The sequence below is a fragment of the Lactuca serriola genome, chromosome 9, assembly GCF_051521515.1.
Source record: "Lactuca serriola cultivar US96UC23 chromosome 9, Lser_US96UC23_V15, whole genome shotgun sequence".
Taxonomy (NCBI): Eukaryota; Viridiplantae; Streptophyta; class Magnoliopsida; order Asterales; family Asteraceae; genus Lactuca; species Lactuca serriola.
Window position 1 is genome coordinate 113,427,387 of NC_136416.1, and position 25,571 is coordinate 113,452,957.

At 37.8% G+C, this 25,571-nt stretch overlaps 1 protein-coding gene across 1 annotated transcript; it reads right to left on the reverse strand.

Moving 5' to 3' along the window:
- Window positions 1–3,890: 3,890 nt before the first annotated feature.
- LOC145076043 (uncharacterized) lies at window positions 3,891–4,445 on the reverse strand. Its single transcript, XM_079022062.1, has one exon. The coding sequence runs from the start codon at window positions 4,443–4,445 to the stop codon at window positions 3,891–3,893; it is 555 nt and encodes a 184-aa protein (XP_078878188.1).
- Between the last annotated feature and the right edge of the window lie 21,126 nt (window positions 4,446–25,571).

Genomic DNA, 25,571 nt, shown 5'->3' on the forward strand with positions numbered 1-25,571 from the left:
GGTCAAATAGATCATCATAGTTAACTTCAACTATGTTGAGAGGACCCGAAGAGACTAGGATATCAATTTCTAGGATAGCTTTTGTCTCATTTGACAGACCGGTGTTGCGGATGTAATAGTCATCGAATCGAACATCGAAGCTTTCGACTATTAGTCTCGTGCGTCTGATTAGAATGCTATAAGCAACCTTGTTGTTGATCACGAAACATCTACACCCGAATATGTGAAAGAATCGGACATTCGGTTTTCGATTGTTGAGGCCCTCATATGGTGATTTTTTGAGACGCTTGCAGAGAATGCTTCAGTTTTGGACGAAGCAAGAGGTTGCCACAGCTTCGGCCCAAAAGTATAGAGGAAGATTTGCAAAGTTTAACATGGATCTGGCTGCTTCTACCAAAGTACAATTTCTACACTCTACTACTCCATTTTGTTGCGGTGTAAGGATCAGAGAAGTTGTGACTGATACCTTTGGAAACCAAGAAACTATTTAGGAGATGTTTAGTGAACTTCGTTTCGTTGTCACTTCGGATTCTACGAACATGTAGCTTGATTCGAAGTACAATTTCTTTTATGAAGTTTATCAGAAACTGCGGTGTTTCGGATTTATGTCTCAGGAAGAAGACCCAAGTGAAACGAGTAAAGTCATCAACTATAACTAGTATGTACTTCTTGTGATGTAGACTAGCTAAGGTAGATGGATCGTAGAGATTGATATCCAACAACTCTAGAGGCTCAGAAATTGATGAACCAATCACCAGTGGATGACTTCCCTTTGATTATTTACCACACTCACAAGCAGGGCATAGTGTATCATTGCTGTATTTCAGAATGGGAAGACCTCGGACAAGTTCGTTTGAGACAAGGTTGTTGATATATCAAAAGTTCAGATGAGCCAGCTTGCGGCGTCATAGCCATTTGAATTCGGATACTAGTTTGGATAAAAAGCACAATTGTGGTTTCCTAATTATCAATGAAACATCCAAAGGATAAATTGTTCCTTTGGACTTGGATTAGATCAAACTGGTGCTTCTATCACTTGTCATAATGTAGCAGTACTCATTATCAAACTCAACCCGATGGCCTGCTTTGCAAAATTGGCCTACACTGATGAGATTATGCTTGAGGCCATCTACATCAGCAACCTTTTTTATAGAGAAATTCCCTGTTGTTAGTACACCGTATCCGCAAATGATGTCGTCCATGTTGTTGCCAAATATGACTTTTCCATCGTTACATATAGACCTGAAATCCCGAAGGTATTCTAACCTTCTGGTCATGTGCAAGGAGCAGGCTCTATCTATCATCGACTCCTATTCTTGTTCCTCCTTGCACAATACCTACAAAAATTAGTGGGTTAATTTGGGCACCTAAACGAGTTTGGAGCCCGAGGACAAACCAAAACTTTTCCGACTAGATGCATGAATATGAGGTTCAGGGACAGGTTTGTGTCAATCTTGAGACCTGAACTTGGGTGTTTCTGAGCTTTTGGAGTGTGATAAGGTTTTGGAGAATTACAAGGTTTTGGAAAGTTATGAGGTTGGCCATGAAAAGACCCTTTTTGACAAAATCCAAAAGAAAGATTATTCTCATTCATCCAGAAACTATACTTGGTCAGTGGTTCGGAGGGTGAAGTGTGATGCTTGTGACCAGTCCGAGACTGGTACTTGACTGAGTTGCCCTTGGGATTTAAAAAAATTTTGACATTTGATTTCCTCCTAGGTTTTTTCCTTTTGACGAACTAACGTGGCTTAAAAGGTGTAGGAGTTGGTAAGATTCCTTTCCATTTTGGACCATCCATGGAATAGTTTTGAAAGCAATATCTTTGAAAATCTTTGATTTTCATTTGGGATTTGTCAGAGGAGTTAGAAAAAGTTTTTAATTTACAATCCATTTTGTCTGACACCTTGATTGTAGTGCCTTTTGAACAATGATTAGAGGAAATAGATTTTTCAAGATCCTTTTGATTTGAACTTTTGTTTATTTGAGATTTTTGATTTTTAAATCAATTTCCCATTTTTACCACGAGATCTAAGTTCCTCTTTGAATGCCAGTTTTTGCTTGAGTTTTTGGAGAACCTCAGTCAGTTGTGTTCAACTGCAGTTTCTTGGAAAGCTTTGATTGTTTTTGAAAATGTGGACTTGAGTCATCTGAACTAGAAGATTCAGCACTCTGAGAACATTGACTATATTCGAAATTCTCTATATGTAACTCATGAATAATGGGTTTAACGGTCACTATGCTTTTGGCTGCAGTCAGCGGTAAAGAAGACTAAACTACCACAGAGTAAGTGAGGGATGGTTCCTTAGTCGGACAGTTTATGGAAGGTAGAGTTGACTGTGGTTTGAGATTACAGTGATTAGGATTGTTTTCAGAACTTATAGTTCCTTCTGGTCCTTCCATAAGAATTTCTTCATCAACTGAAGAAGCCTGAGTGTTGGGATAAATTGTGCCAAAGATAGGTACTTGATCACACGGATAATCCGAGGTTTCAGGAAGTATTTCCCCAATGACACATTTATTGCTCATGTTATGAAGTGTATCGAAGTGGGCTCTTATGCCTTCGGGGAAGGTTTCGTTGTTGACTAGGAAATGAAACTCTTGATCAGGATGGACATAGGGATGGTCTTTGTTAAATCAGGGTGATGAATCCTTTGTGGTAGAATACCCATTGGACCAAACCCAATTTTATGTATTATCTACAATCTTATTATTTACAATATTTTCAATGGCTTCACTTTCATTAAATAATTTTTCGATTAACAGATTCAAACGTACATTTTCCTTCTGGGTACATCCCTTTGATTTAATGTTATTCCTAATTGGGTTACACATAACATTTTGGCATCCTTTTCTAACACTACGTCTCTTTCTAACATGTCAACCTCTAGCCTCTTATCTTCTAGTCATCCTCTTACATGAAACACTTCTTGGGATGCTATGTTCTTCTCATCTAAGGCCTTGTTATAGTCTGAAAGGACGGCAACACAAGTGTCATTATGGTTGTTTAAGAATGGTTGACAATCATGCATGCTATAATTATTAGAATGGATCATGATTTTTACATGCTCAACGATGCTTATAGTTCCATCTTTTGGCATGTAGCAGTAATTTTTCTCCAGCTTGGTTGATCCATCCTCTTCAGCAGTTGCCAACATACAGATTTTCCCTTGCCCTTGATGTTGAAATCTTCATCCTCATCTGCTGACGGCAATACTTGATGATCCCTCTTCACTTGAGCCACATATTCCCTAGCCTTCTCCTTTTCTTCCATCTCTTAAGCCATTCTAAAATAGAATGCTATGTCCTTCACCACATTGGCTTTACAATATTTTGCAAAATGATTTCCTTTGTTGCATTTATGACAAATGACAACATCATTTTTGTCTTCGATTGAGGTACCGAAATCAGTTGGCTTGGCAGACTGCGGTGCCTCCTTGGATTGATTAGTGTTCTAAGATTGTAGAAACTGGTGAGTGGGGTGAGAATTTTTGGGATATCGAGAGTGATTGGTCTGTAGACTGAAGTTACGGTTGAAGGGAGGTTTCGTGAACACTTCACTTTTGAGAAAAGAATAGGGTGGTAGCCTGTTGACCTGTTGGCTAACTAAAGCAATAGCATTTTGAAATTTTTCTTCATCGTCATATTCTGAATCAGCTTCGTATGACTGTGATGTATTTTCATATGAGGAAGAGTAAGGTTGGATGTTTTTTTTGAGGAGCTTCAGCTATAAGAGCGAGTGGTCCTCCGAAGTCTGCACATTCTTTTAGCACCATCGATTCTTGTGCGTGAAGTTCGCCATATAGATTGAAAAGGGATGAAGAGTGGACCTGTCTATCACCTTGGATTATCACTTTAGCTATAGTCCAGTGTTTTCCCAAACCATTGAGAAACTAAATATTGGTTTCATGGTTGCTTCGGACAGTGCCAGGATTCGATAACTTGGTGACAATTAGGTTGAATCTCTTGAAGGATTCTTCGAGACTTTCTGCAGCATGAGCTTTAACATTTTTGAACTCATTGAGTGACGTGGTGAGTCTCTTATCTTGGTGTTGCTGCGATCCTTCGTAAAAGTTATTGAGAACATCCCATGGCTCTTTGGCTAAATTGCAAATGATCATAATGTCGAAGTTGTCAGGAGCAACTCTGCATGAGATTTCATAGAAAGCAACTGCATCACTTTCCATCTTATCAAGATCATCTTTCATGGGATGGTTCATTGCAGCTTGACCTCCTCCGAGTCTAACTTGAGCACCATCGGCTTGAACTGGAGTAAGAAATGGAACATGAAGTCCTTTTTCTACTGATCTCCACACATCTCTTCCAAGTCTTTTCAGATACATCTCCATCCTTTGGGACCAGTGATGATACTCATTTGCAACAAGTATTGGGGCTCGATTAGAACCACCAACACAATTGGAAACATTTAGTGATAATGGTTGTGCCATATTTCCTTTGATTTTTTTGTTTTGAAATTTCAGAAAACGAGCTTTAGTGGTACAGAAAACATTTCAAAATCAGAGCTTTGTTCAAAAAGAAACCACTTTCACTCTGATACCAATTGTTGAGAGAAAAACTTTTAAAAAACACACTTGAACAAACGTTAGAATAAGTTTGTAACATCCTAAAATTTCAAATAAAATTGAACTTTTTTTTACATAAATCATCCATTTGATATATTTTATTCAAAACAAGTGAAATACTAAACCCCAAGATCAATTCTATTTCCAAACATTATAAATTATAATTCTAAAATTTATGAAAAGACAACATATTCAATATTAATTGCAAAAACCCGCCTCAATCCAGTGTGTATAATCATGTCCGACCATCCTGTGTACCTGAAATACTATTTTTAAGGTAAAAGGGGTAACCACAAAGCTTGGTGAATTCCACACATACACAGTATCATATCATATAATCCTTACCCTATACATTGAAACAAATGATATCAAACACATAACCACACATGCATGTCAAAGAAAGAATCAGTAACAAACATACTCCTACTAGGACACATTGGCTATGTCCGATCACCTTTGCTTAGGACCTCAAAGAAAGAATCAGTGAAGAACTCACCTCCAAAAACAAAGCAACCTACAAAGAAAACTAAAACTCACTCACACCTGCTTTCCCGTCACACTTAATAATAATAATAATAAATTGAGATGGTTTTAGTTATTAAATTACCTTAATTATGAATATAACTAATGGGTAAATTTTCAAGATTTCTACATAAAAATTAGGGTATGTTTGGGACCTGTTTTGCCCACGTTCATATCTGTTTTTGTCAAATGTGTATCAAATGAAGATAGATCATTTCCTTATCTTTAAAAATACTACATTCACACCTTCATACGATTTTTCTATGATTTATGACAAATTTTACAAAGTTGCCTTGCATAACAGATCATTCCGGACTAGTCTGGGTGAATAGTCGTTTTTACCCTAGCTACAGACATTTATGGATTTCGGTGAAAACTAACAAAATGTAGTAGACTCCAAAATGAAACTTTGGAACTAGTTTCGTCCAAAACCGATTTTCCAACAATCAGTTATTATATTTACAAAAATCGTACAGAACAGTGGATTTTTCAGAAAGATAAAATTAGGGTTACGGTTCAATCAACTTAACCCATTAGGCCCCAAAGTCAATTAAGACCTTCCAAGTCTGTAAAAAATAAGCCCTAGGTCCTAAAGGACTTTTCCAACAAATGAGGAAGAAATCATACCTATGTTTTTTAGATTGATAGCTCCGTAGAAGCCTTGCACTGAAAACGATTTCGACAACAACCCTAAAACCTCTTCCATGATCGAAGATCTGTAACTCGAGCTCCAGATACTGAAAGCAAAATCCCAACGGTCAAAACTTGGATATAATCTTTGGAAGGAGGTAATCCAAATTTTACGATGATCCAACGATTAATTCTCCAGGGATCGTCCAAAAACTACTGCAAGGTCTTCAAAAATAGGAATTCTGAAAATTCATCAACTTGGAGCCGTTTCCTCTTGCATGATCGAAGTCTCTCTTGGTGAGTGGCTAGGGCTTTGAGTTTTATATTAGTTTATGTTCCTCCTTCTCTTACTTTGATCCCCATGCTTCAAAACATTTACACCTAGGTCCTCTTCCTTAACTCCTTAGCAAACTTAACATTTTCTATTAATGTTATCTCTTTCTAAGCCCCCATATATACCTTGTACAAACTAATATGAATGATTAAAATCATATTATTACTTTCAACCCGAAAATAATAACCCTTAACATTATAAATCAATTTCTCCTACATATAACAATTTTAAAATATAAAATAAAAAATATGGGGTGTTACAACTCTCCCCTGCTTGAATTAGACTTCGTCCTCGAAGTCCCTATCAGTGAACCACTATGAGTGATGCTCCTACATCTCCATCTCTATCTCCTAGCCTATTAAGAACCTTTTTATTTTTTTTTCCAATTTAACTTTCACTATCCCGATCACCTTGTTATGCAAGGTCTTTGTCTTTTTCTCAATAACGACAATCGACTTTTCAACATAGTTGAGCTGCTCATTTATCTAAATATCTTCCAGAAAAATCATCGATGTCTCATCCACTAAATACATCTGAAGCTAAGACACATAGAAAATTTGTGCATCAATCCCAACTCATCTGCCAGCTCCAACCAATACACCACCTTACCAACCCGAGCGAAATCTTGTAAGGGCCTATAAGTCGGGGTTCCAAATTTCTCCTCTTGCATAAACGAATCACCAGTTTCCAAGATGAAACCTTTAGTAACACGTAGCTCCATCCTAGAAGTGTAAATCAATCCGCTCTTGTTAGTGTATCTCTTCTGGTGACTCTATGTTGTAACCAATCTCTCTTGTACCATCTGGATCAATTCATTGGTCTATGCACTATCTTTATTCCCCTATGACCTAATGACCAACCTCGCCGCAACAAATAGGCATCCTACACTCCTTGCCATACAATGGATCAAATGGTTGCATACCAATACCGAAATGAAATTTGTTATTATTGGTAAACTCTGCCAATGGGAGATATTGATCGTAAAAACTTCCAAAATCGGTGACACAAGCTCGACGCATATCTTCGAGTGTGTGGGTCGTCCTTTCACTTTGCCCATTTTTATGAGGATGGAAAGTTATACTAAGCCGCAAACTAAGTACTCAACATCTCCTAGAACTTCTCCCAAAACTGAGACGTAAACCGAATGTCCCTAACAGAGATAGTAGAAATTGGCACCTCGTGCCTGGCTATGACTTCCCTAATATAGATTTATTCTTGATACCTCCTATGTAGGAACATATACCTAAGCATAACATTTCAAATAACCCTGAATATCCTAATCATTAGTCAGCTTCTCGCTTGAAACTCTCTCATAGTTGGCACTCTCTCCTACAAACGCCACTTCCTACACCCTCATGCACAAACCAACTAATCCATTAACAAGGAATTTCACCACTCTGAAAAGAAGCAATATCTTGATCAACACTTCTTCAAAATCTCGACGAGTACAAAGGTTATGACACTCATCCATAAAACTCCTAACACTCGAGCTATCTTCCTGAAAAATCAACAACACCCACTACATGAACAAGGCATACCTTATACACTAGCTAGCGATCTTCCAACGATACACCTAATTTACACTCCTATATTGTTCCACAGCACACCCAAGGTCTCGTATCTTGCATGAACCATACACCCGGGTATCCTCATCATTCAATTGCTGAACAATCAGACTAACTATTCTAAACATACATACAAATACAATACCTACCAACTGTAATCATTTTTTTGGTCTTGCTATCATCCAAAATGAGCTTGCCTGGCTTACGACCAACATCTTAATAAGCCTAAAGGTATACAACCATGATCCCATAAAACTGAAGGAACCCAACCATCCCATAACGATAGAAGCCAAGAACAAAATGAAATATCGAACCCTAAGAACCTAGATCCATATGATCTTCGGACCATGCCACGAATCTGCAAGGCTTCATCAAACAAGAACATGCAAAGGAATTCACACTACAATCCTAAACTAGAGCCTATCTAAATGCATAGTACTTGAATCGATGTTTACGACTCTAAACACCTAACGAACACTTACTCAAACATGTTGCACCTGCTAAAGATGAACGAATCCGCAGCATTCTTGAATACATAGCAGGCATAAATGATACACCATTCTCGAATCGAATCATCCATATCTAAGAGTTGTCTACTCTTTCTCTTCCCTAAACGCGTTGCCCAAAAACACTAGAGTTTTCAAAAAATCTTCAACAATTGTCTTAAGTCTTTCCTTCTATACTGAGGTATGTATAGTCCCTAGACTATTCCTTGGATGGGTAACTCTCCCCACTTGGAATCTAATCAACATCTGACACTGCCCTTGACTGATCGATCCCCTAATTATGTTGAACGAACCATATGGTTCAGACTCTGTGTTCTAATGCATAATATGGAAATAGGTAGAAATCTATATTCATGAAAAAAAATCTCAGATCTTCTCAAGGAAACTCCTGCAAAGTCCCATACAACCGAAACATCATCATCTATCTTCTCTTCTACATTGTTGTAGATATCTACCATGAGTTCTTGAAACTAGACGTAGTGATATGCCCCGCCTATGTCATCACCTTGTACTATTGTTCTCCCCTGCTTGGGTTCAAACTCATACTTGTTTGCGATGACAACAAACTACACATCAACATGTCCTTGAAATCTATCTCCGCTGTAATACATAGTTCCCTCATCCCTAGCCCAGTCGATCGGTTACCTTTAACTTTTGAAGGTGGTCCACAACTCTCATTACAACATCGTCTTCCTGCTAAATGTAAATGATCCTAGGAGAAGCTCGTTCCTAAGTCGGAATTGGCTTAAGAAATCACACACAATACAAAATAAAATATATAGTTGAAACTAATTCTAAGACTATGCACCCTACTCATATAACTTCCCAACTCGGTCAAGATATAAATATTACAAGGCTGGCTATTCATACCGTACGTTTGTGATTAGGAAAAAATAACCACACTAACACGAAGAAAACATACTAAACAACATCTCGATTAATGTGATCATAATGATGACTATGGTGACATATCTTCATCTCCAATATGCAATCGTGACAAGCATGTCCTCCCTGTATGTACCTGCCACATTTAGACTTGTAGGGCGTGAACACCTGGGTCCTTCCACCCTTACACTAAATGTTGTGGCTCTTCTGACCTCCAATTATTGGCACACCAATGTCAAACCTTCTTGATAGTTGTTAACAAATTCAGGCCTTGTGTCCTTTTCCCCTTTCCCAGTTGTATCTCCCAACTAATCTCTCTCCTGATATGTCTCAACTATCTCATAAAGAGTCTAATGGCTGCAACCAACTCCTCGAACTAGACGACCAATCTATCAGTGATTTGTCTAATGATACCAGACAACTCTTCTAATAAGGTCCTACGGTACCGCAACAACACTCCAATAATGCAGGACTGCTTTGTCCGAGTCAATCTCGGAGCTCTCTACCCGATGTTGCGTAGTAGACATTATGTTTAATATAAAAAAGATTCATCACCACATATTCAAGTGTTACTTTAACACTATTCCCTATCTACTCGCTCACTAGTATCACAATCACTCTTCCCTATAGCATACACCATCACCATCGTAATTTGTCTTTAGTATCTCATTATCATACAATCCAGTAGCAAATCCCGAAGTACCATTTTCATTACACACCATTTCGTAGTTAACTAGGGAAACCTTAACATTAATATAGTTTAATAATAGACAACTTGTAAACATTACTACACTCAAGCTCCTTAGATTCCCCCGTGACTTCTCTTGACTCGGGCATGAATCCTTTGTTTCCAATAGCAGGGGCCCTACTACTATCATCCACACCGATTCATGCTTGCTCCGAGGTCCATCCCGAAGAAACCAATTCACTTCTCACCGACAATTCTAACGATGTGCTTTACACTAGCACATGCTAACACTCTTCTTAGCTTACTAGGACTCCCATCCACCCTGTTCTTCTACCGAAAAGAAACTCCTATTAATGTTAATTAACTATCTTGTGAATACTATTACATGCAACTAGAATTAAGTAGACTTTTGACTGAAGATCTCACACTACAACAGTTTGACTCAAACAAGAGCTGCGAAATAGAGCTAAGCCAACAATCTAAGGCCACTTAATTCTAGGGGCATGCAACTTAATATATTTTCCCGATAGCTAATTAGTATAAACAAGAGTTCCTAAAAGCACAAAGCAGAACGGTTGGACTCAAACAAGAGTTGCGCACTAGGCTAAACCCGTGATTCTAAGTCTATCAAGTTCCTGTTGTATAAAACCTAAAGCATTCACTCAACAACCTATCAGGACTAGCACAAATTCCAAATAGCACATAACAGGCGTCCGACATAGCATGTGAAGAATTAGGTTATCTAGCATACATAATAAAATCTTATACCTGAGAACAATAAATAAGATTGGAAAACTTTCCCTTTTTCCTCTGGTACCGACTTACTGTACACACTGTGCTTGTGTTCACCTTTTCTGAACTTCTACATTTAGTTTCCATAAAATTTGATTTTAGAAAACTAACTCTTGAGCCGCAAACTTGAGTTCAGAACTCACTAAAGTGAGCCTGATTCTCTCAAGCTGTGCTCTGATACCAACTTGTAACATCCAAAAAATTCAAATAAAATTGAACTTTTTTTTTACATAAATCATCCATTTGTTATATTTTATTCAAAACAAGTGAAATACCAAACCCCAAAATCAATTCTGTTTCCAAACATTATAAGTTATAATACTAAAATTTATGAAAACACAACAAATTCAACATTAATTCCAAAAACCCGCCTCAAGCCAGTGTGTATAATCATGCCCGACCATCCTATGTACCTGAAATAGTATTTTTAAGGGAGAATGGGTAAGCACAAAGCTTAGTGAATTCCACACATACATAGTATCATACCATATAATCCTTACCCCTATACACGGAAACAAATGGTATCAAACACATAACCACGCATCCATTTCAAAGAACAAGTCCATAACAAACATACTCCTACTAGGACACAGTGGCTATGCCCGATCCCCTTTGCTCAGTACATCGAGCCCTTGGGACACATTGGCTAAGCCCGATCCCCCGTACCCGAACCCATTGGGACACATTGGCCATGCCCCGATCCCTATTGCTCAGTTCGTCGAGCCTTTAGGACACATTGGCTACGACCGATCCCCACTCGGATGCGCTGAGTCCTACTATGCATAATCCTAAATACGTGAGGGAAAACCACTAGACTCTATCCCGCCTACTACTACCCGCATGAACAACACATAGCACACACGAGCTAACATAAAGAGAATATAACACAACACAGTGTAGTGAAGAACTCACCTCCAAAAACAAAGAAACCTCCAAAGCAACCCGAAACTCACTCACACCTGCTTGCCCTTCACACTTGTGACAACCCGAAATTTCCATTCTGTACAAACTATATCACTTCAATAGAAGTTATAGCAGTCACAGTTAATTTTCAGATTTTTCGCGTAAGTTTGAGAAATTCAGGGTTTACACTTCAGGAAATATCAGGAGAGTGGGTGCACTAGGGTTTTGTGCAACACTATTATTCCAACACTCTATTATATTAGAGATCATTACAGGAATAAAAATATTTTCTGCCAAAAATATCTCAGGACTATGAATAGAATTCTGAACCAAATTCATTCATTATTCACATTTCCATCTAGAGAAAAGCCATTTTCTCTCTCACGGATCTTCGGGTTTTTATCCCAAATCGTGAGTACCTCTTTCTAGTAATGTTAGAAAGCTTTATATGTGTTTATAACATGATTTAGAAGGTTAAATCACTAGATCTAGGAGTTTACTCCCCAAGGTGTTCTTTGGCGGTAAACTCCTGAAACAAAGCCGATACCGACCCTTATGTTTTGCAACTTCCTTAGACTCATATGTATGTGTGTTAGGGACAAGAAAATAACCAATAATCACCCAAGTTTGGGAGTTCACGGCCCAAGAGTTTCTTAGGCCGTAAACTCCCTTTTCAAACACAAAATGGTGCTTTTAAGGCACCTAAAGCTTAGGACTTTTATCTAGACTTGTTCCCATTTAATCTAAGGCCTTAAGCACATCAAAATCACTTATCAAAGTGAGTTTACGGCCAGGACTTTGTTCTTGGGCCGTAAACATGAAAGAAGGGCACCAAAGTGTGCCTAATGTCTTCATATGCTTGGAATAAAAGCCTAGAACTTATACCACCTATGCTTGAGGCTTGAAATCAACAAGAACACCATTCCAAGGGAGTTTACGGCCGTAAACTCCAAAGGAAATGGCCTTAGGGCCGTAAACTCCTAAATGGAGTGTTTCTAGACCTTAAACCCTTCCAAGAATTTAACCACCAAGTTGTAATAATTCTAGGAATCATTTGGAACTTCAAAACACACAAAACACCCATGGTTGGGTGTTTACGGCCGTAAACTCAAGAGTTTACAACCGTAAACTCCATGTGTGTTAGTATATGAGAAGTAAACTCATATACGGGGTCCTTTGGAACCATAAACACAAGTGGCTTGTCCCACAATAGCTTAAATGCAATCCTTAGGGCTTAAAAACACTTATATAAAGTGTTTATTATGTCTAGGATGTCTTAACATTATCAATTAGTGATTTTGAGACTAATTGAGTGCATATATGTGTGATTATATGTTCATTAGGATCGTAGTGTGTGTACAAGTCCTCGCTTGACACCTAGCAATCCTATATTGTCCGGTTCATCCGAATCACCATCTACAGGTGAGTTCATACCCCTAATCAATGTTTTAAATGATTTTAAAATGCTTTAATGGGGGAATACAAGTAGAAACAAACATGTTATTAAATCATTGATATGTATTTTATGACTATGTTTGTCAGTTAACAGATTTCACATACTACAAAATGTGATGCATGAAATGGTTTTTAAATCTTAAAAATACATTGTTATCAAATGTTTTACCTTTGAAATGTTTATTAAAATGACATCAACTCATTGTTAATTATTGTTCAAAACCCATAAGATGTCTTACAAAACCATTTTACATTCTTGAACTAAACTATGCATGTACACTTATATTCTTATATATGTATTGAGGTTATAGTTTACAACTTTCATTTAGCTTCTCACACCCTTGAGTAGTAAGAGTGTATAAACCTACTTGAACAACCAATTACCTTTCAGTAAATTATCATAGGGATAAGTTGGAGATATCAAACATAATTCCTATTACAAGGAATCACACAAGAGTCAGTTCATTCATGAGTCTATACCAATACATTACTTGATACATGAGTACATTTACATTTGATTACATGATACATGAGTACGTTTACATATACTTACATGATACATGAACATGCTTACATGAACGCGTTACATGAGTACCTTTACGTAGATACACTTACCTGTGTAAATCTTCCTGCATATCCCTAGTACCTCGGGATATCTAGACAGGACCCTATCCCTAGTACCTCGGGATACCTAGATAGGCCCCTATCCCTAGTTCCTCGGGATATATGGACGGGACTAACCATTCCGGAACCCATCTGTTAGCAACAATGGGTGATGAACATCTACGGATGCCTACGGTTATTACTTATACTAGGAGTACCTTTACAGGGACTAACCCTTCCTCCGCCCTGCTGCTGCTACAGAGGAAAATTGGACAATCTTCGGATGTTCATTAGGTTATATAGGTCGTGTTAACCCTAGTACCTCGGGATAACAGTTACATATGCTGTGTTAGTCCTAGTACCCAGTGACAACACTTACAGTAGTACATTTTCCTGTTTACTTTATTTTGTGATACTTTCACATAAACGATGAGTTAGACTAAGTACTTTAGTACTAAACAATTAAAGGAAAACTATCATTTTACTTACAAAACATTCAGGTCTTGGTAGAAGACTACATTGTCATAACAAAACATTCGGGTCTTGGTAGAAGACTACAATTCATACTTATAGGAAATAAGGGATTTTCTAGGGTTTCCATACTTACATCAACATTTTCATTTAAAGGTTTACATGGCCTTCATTACAGATTTTCATAAGCAAGACAATGACACTTAAATACTTATGAATTCACCAGCTTTAAAGCTGATACTCTCTTTCAAAATAACTTGTATTCTCAGGTCAACAGCAGACAGGTACGATCGCCAGGTTTTGAGAAGACGGAGCAGACAAGTCTCGTCTTTTATTTTGATTGTATATTTTTGGTGTCTTATTACAATGAAAGAACACACATGTATTAAACTTTACTTATAATGCAATGGATGATGTTGTTTCTTCTTTATTATATTACACTCTTGTGATACTGTACATGACGTCCTCCACCCCTGAACGTTTCCACCGTTCGTGGTTTTGGGGTGTGACAACACTTCCTAATAATAATAAATTGAGATGGTTTTAGTTATTAAATTGCTTTAATTATGAATTTAACTAATGGGTAAATTTTCCATATTTCTACATAAAAATTAGGGTATGTTAGGGACCTGTTTTGCCCACCTTAATCTTCGTGTTTTTCAAAACTATATCATATGAAAATAGATCATGTCCTTATATTTAAAAGTAGTAGTTTACACCTTGATACAATTTATCTATGATTTATGACAAATTTTACAAAACTGCCTTGCATAACAGATCATTCCTGACCAGTCTGGGTAAATAGTCATTTTTACCTTAGCTACAGACATTTATGGATTTCGGTCAAAACTAATGAAATGTAGTAGACTCCAAAATGAAACTTTGGGCATTGGTTTAGTCCAAAACCGATTTCTCTACAATTAGTTATGATATTTACAAAAATGGTACAGAATAGTGTATTTTTCAGAAAGATAAAACTAGGATTATGGTTCAATCCACTTAACCCATTAGGTCCCATATTTAATTAAGACCTTCCGAGTCTGTAACAAATCAGCCCTAGGTCCTAAAGGACTTTTCCATCCAATGAGGAAGAAATAATACCTACGTTTTTGAGATTGAAAGCTACATACAAGCCTTGCACTGAAAACAATTTCAACAACAACCCTAAACCTCTTCCATGATCGACGATTTGTAACTCGAGCTGCAGATAACGAAACTCAAATCCCAACAGTCAAAACTTGGATATATTCCATGGCAGGAGGCACTCCAAATTTCATTATGATCCAACGCTTAATTCGCCGGTGATCGTCCAAATACTACTGCACGATCTTCAAAAATGGGAATTCCGAAAATTCATCAACTTGGAGTTGTTTCCTCTTGCATAATCGAAGTCTCTCTTAGTAAGTGGATAGGGTTTTATGTTTCATATTAGTTTATGTTCCTCGTTGGCTAACTTTGATCCCCATGCTTCAAAACATTTACACCTACGTCGTCCTCCTTAACTCCTTAGCGAACTTAACATTTTCTATTAGTGTTATCTCTTTCTAATCCCCCATATATAGCTTGTACAAAGTAATATGAATCCTTAAAATCATATTATTACTTTCAACCAGAAAATAATTACCCTTAACATTATAAATGAATTTCTCCTATAATTAACGAATTTAAAATATAAAACAAAAAATATGGGGTGTTACAAAGTTATAGATTGTGGAATAAAGTTAATCTCAAAGGATCATAAAGTTCAACAATAACAAGAAGTTAGAGTTATTAGAGAGTTAGTTGCATAATATTTAAGTGCAGAAAAGTAAGGAAATGTAAATGACAACAAGTTATATATCAAGTAAATACTAAGTTGATTCTTAACAAGGATTGCAATCAAACCAAGTTAGTTTATGTGATCAGCTTAAAGTGAATGAAATCACAATGACTTTCTCTGAAGGAGACTTTAAGAGTTCGATCTTAGTATATGAGTGTACGTTTAGTAAGATTTTAGTAAGAAGGTAAGGATAAGGAGAGATTCAGATATTAAGAGTGATAAGAGGTGTGTTACATTCAAGAGAAGAGAACTCTATATATAGAGTCTCGAGAAATTACATAGTGAATAAACAAAGACTAAATTCTGTTAAAGTGTCCATGCAAGGCACATTGGACAGTACAATGTAAACATATACTATAAGAAAATAACAAGTCTTCGTTGCGGGTGAAGTCGTTGCGGATGACTTCTTCTCTTGAAGTTGCGGTAGCACAAGATGCCTTGTGGTAGAGAAGTAAACTTCGGATATAGAGGGTTCAGAGGGTCATTTTCTTGATTCAAAAAAATATATTTGACACATGGATCAATCAAGGAAAGACAAATGAACTTAAAGAGGGGTAAATCGGATTAGAAGCATTCAGCGAGAGCAAAATCGGTATGGACGTTGGTCGAATATTACCAGCACTATAGAGGGTATAAGACAACAAGGACTGACAAGAACAATTTAATGTTGGATCCAAACCGTTGTTATGTCACACCCCAAAACCAAGAATGGCGGAAACGTTCTGGGGTGGAGGACGTCATGTACAATATCACAACAATGTAAAGTAGTAAACAAGCAACAACATCATCCATTGCATTAATAATATAATTATTATACAAGTGTGTTCTGTCAAATTTTGATAAACACTAAAGCATAAATCAAAATGAAAGATGAGTCTTCAACGAGCTCCATCTTCCCTAATCCTTGCATCGGTACCCGTCTATGATGAGCTGAGGATACAAGTAATTTTGAAAGCGAGTATCAGCTTTAAGGCTGGTGAGATCATAAGTATTTTAGTGTCTTAATGTGTATGTAAATACTTGTAGGTATTTGAAATGTAAGTATTTGTATGTATACGAATTGTAAGTATTGAAAATGTAAATGAACTGTATGTATGAAAATGTTTGTAAAACAACTGTAAACGTTTCAAAAGTCCAAGAAATCCCTATGATTCCTATTAGTAACAAAAGGAGTCTTCTACCAAGACTTAACTATTCTGAATGTAGTCTTCTACCAAGACCTAACTGCTCTGGATGTAGCCTTCTACCAAGGCATCTAGTGTCTGTGCGTGTGTCTCTTGTAAGAGTATGTATTTTCCCAGGTATGACTATCATTAACCAAAAATATAGTTTATACATTACCGTGCGTCGTGTGAATGTGCACGAAGTGAATGTAAATGGGAAAACGAAATAGTACTATGGGGTAGTGTTGAACTACAACCGTACCAATCACCTTAAGTCTAAGGTAATCTTGTAAGTACTGTAGCATTTGTAATAAATAACTACATCGGTACTCAGCTGCCTTATTTGATGGATAAGGTATAATGTGAAGTCTAGATCCCAGGCTGTACGCTCCCCTATCAAAGGGATTTTGGGACCTACCCACGACCCCTTCATATCTGCACGTCGTGAGCATCCACATTACTATGATCATGTATACTCGATATAACTATCACAATTGCGTTGTGATTCATCAGTATAGTTAGATCCTGAACTGGGTCCATGCTATATTACCTAGTGACATCGGTTCTATGTATATGTAAGTGTACTCGTGTAAGTGTGATCATGTAATTGTACTCATGTAAGTGTGATCATGTAATTTGTGCTTATGTAAGTGTGATCATGTAATTGTATAGTAGTGTACTGTAATGTTCTACGTGTGCTAGCTATAATGTGTGTTCTCTATCTATCTATCTAGCAAGTATAGTCATGTACTGTAATGTTCTAGAAAGTATTGACTCATGAATGAACAGACTCATTGTATGATATCTTGTTCTAGTAATATTTCTAGTATCTTCCTAAACCACTCCAATGGTAATTTACTAGTAATATAACTGGTACGTATGGACATGGATGTATACCCTTGCTACCTAAAGGCATGGGATGAACTGGAAGGGCCTTTATGACTATATATGTACATATGTTATATAGCTAATATTTAAATGACCTTCGGATGAGTACCCGATATCTCACCAGACCACATCTCAAGCGCGAAAACGAAATAGGGTGGATAGCCTTCCTAAGTCTTTTAAACATTTCTTATATAACTATACATATAGAGGCATGCAATTTATAATATAAAAGCATAAATAAGTTTTGTAAAACCTTTGAACATAATTATTATCTTCAGAGAAGATCGACTTGATGTCAATCGATAAAACAGTTTGAAGTGAAAACAGTTTGAAGTAAAACGATTTGGTAATAGTTTGGAGTAAAACGGATCGGAGTAAAATAGTTTGAAAAGGGTCATACAGTGTGTAATGAACAGTTTAATAAGGATTTTTAAACATATAAAACATTTATGAAAATCATTTGAGGAACCTGTTTGGTAAAACGGTTAATGTGTAGTAAATCATTTGAATGTTGCGTATTAATCACATGTGATTGATATATAATAACTAGCATAATTCTACTTATTAATCACATGTGATTGATATAATAACTAGCATGATTCTACTTGTATCCCCCCCCCCCCCATAAAACATTTAAAAGCAGTTTAAAACATTAATTAAGGGGTATGAACTCACCTGTAGTGAGTGGTTCTGATGAAAATGTTGGATCAGTTGCTAAGTATCAAGTGGTGACTTGAGTACACACGCGAATCCTATTTAGCATATATTGACACATATATGAATATAATTAGTGTTATGAACGACTGAATAATGATTTGGGGACCACCTTAGGGACTAGTAAACACTTATAATGAAGTGTTACAATCATATATGATTGTATGAGGGTTTATAAGGCTATACAAGAGGATGTATGGTCAAAATACACACTATATGTGTGTGTGCGGCCAGGTGTGCGGCCTAGTATGCTGCCAACACATGTGTGCGGCCATGTGTGCTGCCAGATGGTGTGTGCTACCATGTGTGCGGCCAGATGGTGTTCTTGGTACCTTTTATGAAGATCTTCAAGGAGAATGGATGATACTTGAGAGGATTTCGTGTTCTATGCTTGAAGAAGTGAAGGAAATGTTAAAAAATGACTAAGTGTGGTATATATAGGTGGAGTGTGCGGTTGGGAAGGGTGTCAGGCCGCAAACACATGTGTGTGGCCGCACACTCAAGTGTGTGGCCGCACACTCCATGTGTTGGAGTGTTTGGCCTATTTTTGAATCCTACACTTTGAGTTAACCCATTTCCACACTCCAACCTTGATTATAACACGTTTAGAACGCTCCAATAGACCCTAAATGGTACTACAAGATAGCAAAACGAGTCTATTATTGATAAGAAATGAAGAATGCAAGTTAGAAATTTTCGGGTTGTCACATCATCCCCCCGTTAAAGGGAATTTCGTCCCGAAATTAGAATTTAGACAAGGGAGTAGGTACGAATGATCGAGTCATGAGTAGGAAACTTCTTAATCGATTGGTTCTAGCACTCCTAAGTGAAATCGGGTTCTCGGTTGGTATCCCAACGAACCTTCGACGAGTGGACTTATAAGAGTCCTAACAGAAAGGTACAGTTTCAAGATCGAGACGCGAAGGGTAAAATGTACGTTACCGAGTTCACGGAGTAGATCTAGTCTACGAGATACAGGACCGTTTCTGGTAAGAATCTCGGAGGTCCTATCTATCTTGGATTTAGCTTTCCACGCGATACGAAGCGTATTAAGCCATTCCTAGAGTGAGTTTCCCTAAAGAACTTGGTCTCTCACTTGGAATTTCCAAGGTTTCTTTTTCTTGTTTAACTTCCCCGTCAAAGGCCACCCCTTGTTGGGTCAAAGTCGTAAAGGTTTCTGTAATTTGTGAGGGGTTCTGAATGAACTTTGACAATAGGTCTGTAAGACCTAGAACTTGGAGAAAGACTATCGGCGTCTCTGGTGTCGACAAATGCTCAACGGTTTTGACAAATTGAAAAAGTACTCAAAATTTCCCACATTACTATCAATGTGTCATAGAAATTCGACTCTTCAATTTCAAAACTCGTGCCTAGAGAACTTTGCTAAAAGTTTCTCTGTAGGAAATGTTTCCATGGGTTTTCTTCTTACTACGAGGGTAGATAAGTAACTCATTACATGGAGAAATGACAAAATGATCCAAGTAAGAAAGAGGTACCCTACTCGTTTGGCTCATGAAAGCTATGGGCGTATTGGTCCTATCCGAAGGGTATCACTACGGACTCGAAGTGTCCGCATCGAATTCGGAAGATAGTCTTCCGGATATCCTTCCCTAACACTCGGACTGGTGATATTTGGATCTCAGATCCATTTCTGAAAGTAATTATTTCCTTGCGTTTCTCAACCATTTCATCTATGCGAGGCAGAGATAACGATTTCTAATGAAAATCTTGACGGAGTCCTCGATATCCGAGGCATATACGATGCAATTCGTCGATCTCTGGGAGAATAAGACTGGGGGTTCTCCAGGGTGAGAAGCCTAGTCTTCATATTCTATCGTTGTACAGTTCGTTAAGTTGTTTGTACTGTTCTGATATCTCCGTAGGTGTTTAAAATATAGGGCGATCTGTTTACAAGAGTCGTACTGGGTTCTAAGTTTGTTCACATGACGATGCGATTACCCGTAGGCTTAGGCAGTTCTCCGTCCTGAAGTTCATATTAGAATTCATACCTGGTTTCACAATCACAATTTCGTGTATACGAGTCGTATATAATTAAGATTGAAAAGGTAGTCGAATAACTGATTCTTCTTTAAGCTCACATCCCATCGGGGAAAAGAAGTTAAAGTGGAATCATCAATTCTAAACCTATAGAACCTTGATTATATATCACTCTTATGCATACATTCCTCAGTGATAGATCAATCGTATAAATCTTCGGATTGAACTGACGTACAGCACGAGTGGTACTTCGGGGATTTCTTCGGAAAGAAAATAACTAAGAGGTACTCCTGGCATGAGTACTTCGGTGCTCTGACATGACGGCTTCGCTGGAAAAGTAATCTAGAAGAAAGAGACGTACGTATGAAGCTGTTTTTGTGAGGATCAAATTGAATCGAGTCGTATGATAATGTCGAAATCATACTGAAACTTAAATACATTAGATTTGAACATAAGACGTTTACAGACAAAACACAATCGTGCAACCATGAACAGAGTTACAGTACTTTAGATTTACCACAAGACTATTGCTGCAAATAAGATATACTACAAAAGACAAGTATACGCAGCACGAGAATCCCTATACAGACAGGATCTCGCAAAAGGTAAGACTCTATTTGCACTTGTTTTGGATAGTTTATAAGTCTGTTACAACGAAACGCCTTAATTACATTAACATGGGTTCCAGAGCAGGTTCTCTCGCAGCTGTGATCCTGAGAATCCTCCCATCTGCGCCAGAGTTCTTTGCTATAGGGCAATCCTTCTTGAAGTGCCCTATCTCCCCGCATTGGTGGCATGACTGGCTAGTACTAGCTTTGGTGACGGGATTGCGGTGTTTAGCCAGTGTTATGTGGACACGAGTGCCTTCCTCGTTACTCCACTTTGAAAATTGCTTCCTAAAGCGTTCGGCGTTATAACTACTCTCGTGTGTAGGGGTAGTCCCGATGAAAGGGACTTGAGTGATGTGTCGTGCCGGTGCTCCACAGCCACGAGCATGGTGTCCTATTTTTAGGCAATTGCAACATTGCATCTCATGGCAAGCCCCATGATGGTGGAAACTACACTTATCACACATCGGGAATTTTCCCTCGTATGGCCTGCTCGGTACGGGAATGGTAGGGGTTTCCACTTGTTGCTGTTGCATGGCAAGTTTTTGGGATTTCTTGCGTTCCTTCTGAGCTTGACGCCTTCGTTTGTTGTTTTCTGTCTTTCAGCTTTGCGATCCTGTGACTGTTACTGTTTGTTGGTTTCCCTGTTTGGTACTACCATCAAAACTCTCGACTCCATTGTCAGTCTGGCTTGTGATGCCTGGGTTGAGGTATGTAAGGAAAGTTATCACAGCAGCTGCTACTGCAGCTTGTAATGTAGCGGCGTCGATATGGAGGATAGGGGTTTCATTGCTCGGCTGATCGTTTTTGGATGACGACATGATTCTGTAACACGAAAGATAAGGATTTTTGTGAGCGATTCTGGTTGACCCTAGGTGTAGTTCGACTGTTATGTAAAGAATAGAATTATGTTTTCGAAAATTTGACCTACATCCCTACGATGCATTCCTAGTACTGAGTGGAGGTGTGTTTATGAAGGGGTTGACCTACATCCCTATGATGCAGTCCTAGTACTGAGTGGAGGTGTGTTTATGAAGGGGTTGACCTACATCCCTATGATGCAGTCATAGTAACGGGTGGAAGTAAGTTCGTAGAATGATCTCAAGACATTTGTCGTTCAAGCTGAGGTATCGTGGGTTGGTGAATATCAAGATCCAACCACTAAAAGAGACTTGGAAATGTCTCCGGGGCTAAATTACTATAGTCCAATGAATTGACTAAAGCATGTCTCAGATAGACTCAAATGAAAGTATGAAAAAAGTACTTGAATAAAGAATGACACAGAAGTTAGCCGACTGTCAAAATCTTTGATATTCATGACGTAAAAGTTTGGGAAAATGAACTTGTAAAGGTCTTACATCATATCCAGGGAAGATAGTTCTCGACAGCATAAGGACCTAACCTAAAGTACTTACGGTACAAGGTAATTTCATAGAAAATGCCACACCGGGCAAAGACAGAAAACAATTACTTTCTAACAAGGAAAGTAAGGTAAAGAATCTACTACTGACGACGGTCATCCCTCAGGTGAACTCTCAGTTCAGCCAGTTCACGTTCTACATGAAGTAGGTGTCTTTCGTACACCCTTTGGCGTACTCGGAGCTCTATGACTTCGGCTAGTGATTCAGCCAGTGCTCGCAGCAGGGTTTCATGGTTTCTCTCTGATCTCTCGCGAGCATCTTCTAGACGAATGGTGCGGAGGTTATGCATTCTCACATTGGCGACAACTTCGGTAATCTGATGTAGGGCTGTCCTGCCTTGAATCTCATTTCGGGCCACTCTGTGGACCAAGATTGGCAAGACTCTGTCTGCTGAGCCCCCATTGCTCAGGTCATAAAAGCTTCGGTCACCATCATATGGTATGGGCTGATCTTGTCCTTGGCTTCATGTTTCCAAGCATTCCACCCACTCAGGCGTCGGGCCATGAAAAGCCGGACGAGGGTTAGGAATTGGAAATGGAGCTGCTCGGGGTAGGTTCTCAACCTCTGGTTTGGAGTTAGCATCATCAGAAAGGTCTTCATCATGGTGATCATTCAAAAGGATAGGATGATCATTCTATGGTTCTTCTCCCAAACCAACCAGCAATGACTTCGTTCGGAAGATACTGGTTGTCGTGGTGATGAAGTCCAGCCATGTTTTCTAAGCGAGAATTTAGGGTAAGAGAATAATTATTAGACGAACTATCTAGACAATTATTTAGAAAACCTTCATTAGTTACATCGCTATTTGTGAAGTGCATACCATTTATGTGTAATCTAAACAGGATAGACCTTCGAATAAGTGACCTTAACTCCATATTCACACAGAATAGGGGTGAAGTAAAATTTTCACAGATTCTAAGTCTATAACATCCTAATTACATATAGCCTTAGTGTATCCACTTAGCAACTATCAACTTAGTAATGAAGATCCCATTTTAGTTCTCAAGTATAAAGTACTTATAGTAACACTAAATACTCCTATAGTATTTTAAATTTTAATGATATGTTCTATTGTTCTCATTGTGGTAGGGTTGGTAAGATATTAGCATTGTTGCAACCACACAATTAAACTTAGGCACATGCTAGTCAACCCTCGGATAATATAGGTGATCAGGCTATATCTTCCCAGTTTTGACCATATGTCTCTAAGCCCACCTGTGTTGCCCAACAATCGTAATTCTTTTTGTACTACCCTAGTGACAGTGATTTTAGTATGAATGCAGGCACATATACTTACTTAAATATTTTATTATTTAAAGTATAAACTGTTGGTCAGAGTATTTTTAATCCCTTATGTATTTATAGTTAGTATATATTTTATGGGTTGATATACTTAATTCACTATAAACAATGCTCTGATACCAATCTGTCACACCCCAAAACCAAGAACGACGGAAACGTTCTGGGGCGGAGGACGTCATGTACAGTATCACAACAATGTAAAGTAGTAAACAAGCAACAACATCATCCATTGCATTAATAATATAATTATTATACAAGTGTGTTCTGTCAAATTTTGATAAACACTAAAGCATAAATCAAAATGAAAGATGAGTCTTCAACGAGCTCCATCTTCCCTAATCCTTGCATCGCTACCTGTCTATGATGACCTGAGGATACAAGTAATTTTGAAAACGAGTATCAGCTTTAAGGCTGGTGAGATGATAAGTATTTTAGTGTCTTAATTTGTATGTAAATACTTGTAGGTATTTGAAATGTAAGTATTTGTATGTATACGAATTGTAAGTATTGAAAATGTAAATGAACTATATGTATGAAAATGTTTGTAAAACAACTGTAAACGTTTGAAAAGTCCTAGAAATCCCTATGATTCCTATTAGTAACAAAAGGAGTCTTTTACCAAGACTTAACTGTTCTGAATGTAGTCTTCTACCAAGACCTAACTGCTCTATATGTAGCCTTATACCAAGGCATCTAGTGTCTGTGCGTGTGTCTCTTGTAAGAGTATGTATTTTCCCAGGTATGACTATCATTAACCAAAAATATAGTTTCTACATTACCGTGCGTTGTGTGAATGTGCACGAAGTGAATGTAAATAGGAAAACGAAATAGTACTATGGGGTAGTGTTGAACTACAACCGTACCAATTACCTTAAGTCTAAGGTAATCTTGTAAGTACTGTAGCATTTGTAATAAATAACAACATCGGTACGCAGCTGCCTTATTTGAGGGATAAGGTATAATGTGATGTCTAGATCCCAGGCTGTACGCTCCCCTATCAAAAGGATTTTGGGACCTACCCACGACCCCTGCATATCTGCAAGTCGTGAGCATCCACATTACTATGATCATGTATACTCGATATAACTATCACAATTGCGTTGTGATTCATCAGTATAGTTAGATCCTGAACTGGGTCCATGCTATATTACCTAGTGACATCTGTTCTATGTATATGTAAGTGTACTCGTGTAAGTGTGATCATGTAATTATACTCATGTAAGTATCATCATGTAATTTGTACTTATGCAAGTGTGATCATGTAATTGTATAGTAGTGTACTGTAATGTTCTACGTGTGCTAGCTATAATGTGTGTTCTCTATCTATCTATCTAGCAAGTATAGTCATGTACTGTAATGTTCTAGAAAGTATTGACTCATGAATGAACAGACTCATTGTATGATATCTTGTTCTAGTAATATTTCTAGTATCTTCCTAAACCACTCCAATGGTAATTTACTAGTAATATAACTGGTACGTATGGACATGGATGTATACCCTTGCTACCTAAAGGCATGGGATGAACTGGAAGGGCCTTTATGACTATATATGTACATATGTTATATAGCTAATATTTAAATGACCTTCGGATGAGTACCCGATATCTCACCAGACCACATCTCAAGCGCGAAAACGAAATAGGGTGGATAGCCTTCCTAAGTCTTTTAAACATTTCTTATATAACTATACATATAGAGGCATGGAATTTATAATATAAAAGCAT

Coding starts and splice junctions, on each gene's coding strand:
- LOC145076043 (XM_079022062.1), bottom strand. CDS start 4,445: ATGGCACAACCATTATCACTAAATGTTTCCAATTGTGTTGGTGGTTCT.